Source organism: Verticillium alfalfae, genomic scaffold, assembly GCF_000150825.1.
Source record: "Verticillium alfalfae VaMs.102 supercont1.6 genomic scaffold, whole genome shotgun sequence".
In the NCBI taxonomy this organism is placed as follows: domain Eukaryota; kingdom Fungi; phylum Ascomycota; class Sordariomycetes; order Glomerellales; family Plectosphaerellaceae; genus Verticillium; species Verticillium alfalfae.
The window spans coordinates 985,973-990,366 of NW_003315033.1; the positions used below are offsets into that span (position 1 = coordinate 985,973).

At 57.4% G+C, this 4,394-nt stretch overlaps 2 protein-coding genes across 2 annotated transcripts in view; both read right to left on the minus strand.

Annotated features, from left to right (window-relative positions):
- Window positions 1-1,152, minus strand: part of VDBG_05392 (polyamine transporter 1) — a gene marked incomplete at both ends in the record, with an annotated part of 1,994 nt that extends 842 nt beyond the window's left edge. Inside the window, 2 exons of the mRNA XM_003004233.1 lie at window positions 18-654; window positions 740-1,152. Coding sequence (XP_003004279.1) covers window positions 18-654; window positions 740-1,152 — 1,050 coding nt within the window. The remainder of the gene's footprint in view (window positions 1-17; window positions 655-739) is intronic.
- Window positions 1,153-3,726: 2,574 nt separating this feature from the next.
- The window catches only part of VDBG_05393 (myo-inositol transporter 1), a gene marked incomplete at both ends in the record, with an annotated part of 1,855 nt that continues 1,187 nt past the window's right edge, over window positions 3,727-4,394 (minus strand). The window contains one exon of the mRNA XM_003004234.1: window positions 3,727-4,275. Within this exon, the coding sequence (XP_003004280.1) occupies window positions 3,727-4,275 (549 nt within the window). The remainder of the gene's footprint in view (window positions 4,276-4,394) is intronic.

Genomic DNA, 4,394 nt, shown 5'->3' on the forward strand with positions numbered 1-4,394 from the left:
AGCTCCCGGAGTTCGACCTCAATTTCCTCCTGCTTGGCGTGGATGCCCCAGTTTCGGGTGCGACGGCGCAACTCGGAGGCCTTGCTCACGAGGATGACGGGCGGATACGTTTCCTCGAGAAAGAACAGATCGAGGAAGAAGGCGAAGAAGCCCATGATGGAGATGAGATATTGGGTCCAGCGCCAGCCGAGGTACGACTCCACAATAAAGCCGCCGACAAAGGGGGCGAGGAGAGGGCCGGTGAAGACGGCCATGGAGAAGACTGTGACGGCGACTCCACGGGTACGGTTGTCAAACATGTCGGAGAAGACGGCGGCGACGACGGCCAAAGGGCAGGCGCCGAAGAAACCGCTGAAGAAACGGCAGATGGAGAATCGTCTGGATATCCTTGCCTGTAGCTGCAGCGATGGAGAGAAGAGAGAAAAGCCGAACATGGAGAGGACGAGCGGCAGACGACGACCCTTCAGCTCAGAGAGGGGCGCCCAGAGCGTGGGACCCGTCGCAAAGCCGAGAACGTAAAAGGAGACTCCCAAGATGCCAACCTCGTTGGAGACGTTGTACTGGACGCTGATGGGCGCGGTGGCGGCGGAAAAGATACTCGAGCCGAAGGCGGACGTCAAGGTTGTGTAAGCCAGCATGACGGCTGTGATCATCCTGGAAACGCGTGTCAGCGACGAGACCCCCCCAAAAAAATGTTGGGTCAAACCAGATCTAAGACAAAGAAGCATCTGAGACTCACTTCTTCTTCATGGGCCAGTTCTGGGCATGCAGCGGGTCACTGGGCCCGTCAAACTCGACGACATACTCCTCCTGGTCGGGCAGGTGAGGCGGATAGGGCTTTCCGGCGCCAAAGTTGGGAAGAGGTTTCCTCGATTCTCTGCTCTTGATGCTTCGGCCGACAGTGTTGCTGTGTTGGCTGCGCTGCGTGGCGATGCGGCTGAGCGCCGTGGGATGGCGCTCGAGGTCATTCTGAGTTGACACGCGGCTGATGCCCGTGTTGCGGCGGTAGGGTTCTCGGGAGGAAGAAGTGGATGTGCTCGAAGTGGTGGAAGCGGAAAGGACGCGCTCAATCTCGTGGCTACCGCGAGACTGGTAGCGGCCCGGCGACGCAGCCCGAGCGGCGTTGCTAAGCTCGCGATCTACCTCATCCATGTTGGGTGTAGCTCGTGGGGCGAAAGGGAGAGAGAGTGTTCGGGGGGTTGAAGAACGTGAAGCCAGTCAGGCTCGGCAGTGCTAGGGAGGTCAATGGGAATCGTTGGCGTGGGTATGATCTCGCAACGAAGACACTCGATGTGGTAGTAAGAGAAGAGGGGAGGAGGGGCCAGTGAATCGGCAATGGTCGATGGGGCGATGGAAGGGTTATTAGGTTTCGATCCCAGCCAGGCGAACGAGGCAAGGCAGGGTAGAGCAGAGAAAGAGGGTAGCGGGTGTGGTGGTATCGAGTTCATACGAGTCGTGAGGGCAGGCCTCGGAGCTAGCTTCTAGCTTCTAGCTTCTCTGGTGCTAGATGTGTTGAGCGCCCAATTACGTCAGGGGCCCCGGCGATGCGCGACTGCACCTGCCTCTGCACGATGCACGATGCCGACTTTTTCGCGACGATTCAACGTGGATGAGTAACAAGGCCTTTTTTCTCTTTCATTCCAATGAGATGACCAAAATGCCGTATGAATTAGAAAGGCAGCTGATGGAGATAGTAAAGGGGCTAAGTAAGCATGATCCCTAAATCCGCTTCTCGTCCTTCCCCTTGGATCCCCTCGGGCGCGGCCTTCTTAACATGATGCCGAATGGAACGGTTCCTTCGACCCAGAGTCTTGGTCATCACCCAAATCTGTGTGAACAAGGGCCCATATCGTTCCATGCGGACGCAAATCAGGGCCACTCAGTACGAAAACAGCCCAACGCCGCAGGGGTGTAATCTAAAAAATCTCTTCTCTCCCTCTCTCCGAGTCCCTTCGTGGCCCGACCCCGGCTAGCCTTCTCGATGCCGCCGGGAAACACGGCAACCACAGGAAACGGACGACGAAAGGAATGCTTCCTGTTCCCAGGCAAAACGAAGAGTGGGGTCCATTGTGCATTCCGGGCGCCTGCACTGCGACTGCCGCACGCGGCCGCTACCCAAGGCAGATCTCTTCTCGATCATCCATTGGCCGATACGAGGGGTCCGGGCGGGGCACCCTTCGTGCTGTCCACTGCCTCGGCACCGCCCGGCCCTGCCGACTTGTGTTTTCTCTGCCTTCCCATTTGCTGAGGAATCCCCCTCCCCTGTAAACCGACATTTTAACAGTGCACTTTTGGTGCTGTGCTGTGCTGTGCTTTGCTGTGCTGCTGTGTTACACTGCCGACCTACCTCACCTACCTACCTTACCTAGGTACCTTACCTTCAGGTATCCTGTCTTGTCCAGTCCACGCCGTGCTGTTCCGGCCTGGGTGGGCTGGCACTACGCTCGCTGTTCGATCAGCCGCCGCCCTGTCGCAAACACCGAATCCCATTCTGCAGATCCCTCGGACATCGCCCTTTCGCGCCCCCGTTGCCCTTCCGATCTCCCGTCCCGACGAATCTGCCGCGCGCCCTTGTCCATGGACGCGCATGTTCGTCTGGCCCATGTGAACATTCTCAGTAAGCAATATGCACGAAAACTCGGCCGAGCTTGGTGACGTCACCTACATCCACGCTCACGTTAGGTAACATCTTCGGTACTCCAGCCCGGCTGAAGAGGTAAGGACAAGAGAGCGAGGGCACCTACCCACGACCTGAGGTAGGGGAGAAAAGAAAGCCAAGTCGCGGGTGGTGCCACATGGTGCATGTTGCAATCTGCAGCCCTAGCCTGCCGCTCCAGTCGAACAATAGGAGCGTCTTTTCTCAGTGGGCGTTGCATCCCAGCCGCAGGGGACTCGGGCATGCGCACTGAGGTCTGGACCCTACTTTCCCCCCTCCCATCTCCTTCACTCCACTAGAGGCCGACAGTGGCCGTGTCTTCAACTCCTAGGACCCCCAATTCCTGGGGCCTCAAATCGGCAAGTGGGCGGGAGTAGGAAGGACGAAGAACCGAACGAGAAAATTTGGAGCCTGGACCAATAGCAAACAACAAGTTCGCAGTTAGGGGGGGGGGACTCTCAAAAAATTACTGCGGCCAGCGACGAGCAAAACCCAGTCAAAAACCACAAATAGATGAATCGTGACGTTAAAGTCCCTGGTCGTCCATCAGCTGACAGCAGGGTTCTGGACCGTCACGACTCGCGCCTTCACAGCGGGCTTCGTTGACGTCAGTCGGCTGGCGGCAGGGAAATCCTGTCCTGCAGCTTGAAACTCTGATTAGGGAATGATCGAAACGTCCAAAACTCTGATGGCACGATGTGACTCCCATTCCGAATCGGTCAGACAGAAAGTCGACCGGCCCGCTCAGACCACCGCTTGTCTACGACGTCGCGTTTGTGAGGAATTAGGCTTTTTTTTTTGTTGGCTGGCGAGTCGATGACCGTCCAACAGCCGCCATGGGCCGCACCATTCCAACGGTTCGGCTATGTGCGGTTCTCTACACTTGTCACGATGGCTACCCAATTCTACTGGTACGAACACAATACACACCCATTCACGTCCAGAATTCACGTTGACGAGTCAATCATCATCGCAATACGGAGCACAGCTTTCAAACCCAAACGCGAGCATGTGCATGCTCAAATAACGTATAATTCATGGAGTCGTGATTATTGTACCAAAAAAACTCATCACCTGCGTACTCCCCATCCATTATCCAACAACCCCGTCGCCTCTTCAAGACTCAACCCTGCCGTCTCAGGGTATATACGCCAGACAAGGGCATAGCCTACGGTGCAGAGTAGGGCGTAGAGCGTGAAAGTCCATGGCGGCGTCAAAGTGTCCATGAGCGGCAGAAATGTCAAGCCGACGACGAAATTGGCCGCCCAGTTGGTGGACGTCGCGACACCGCTGCCAATGGACCGCACGGCCAGCGGAAAGAGCTCGCTCTGCATCCAGGGCACGTTGCCGAGGCCGATGGCGTAGGCGGCTACATAGATCATGATGCTGACGAGGATCATGAGAGCGGCACCGTGAGACGTTGAGGCGCCCTCGTCCTCACCTCCGCCGGGTACCGAAGGAGTGCTGCCGGGGTCGCCGGCATCCGGTGGGCGTGCATCGCCCGCGGTCGATGTCGACGTCGACGGAGCCAGGTCGAGGAACGAGAAGCCGTACGCCGCGAGCAGCAGACCCGCAATCATGAACGGCAGCGAGTAGAGCATGATGCGACGTCTGCCAATCTTGTCAATGAGGAGCAATGCCGCCACGGTGAAGACAAAGTTCGTCACGGCGACGCTGAGAGCGTCAACGTCGCGTGTGAAAGCCGACGAGCCGGAAGGATGGTCGCTGAAAAGTACAT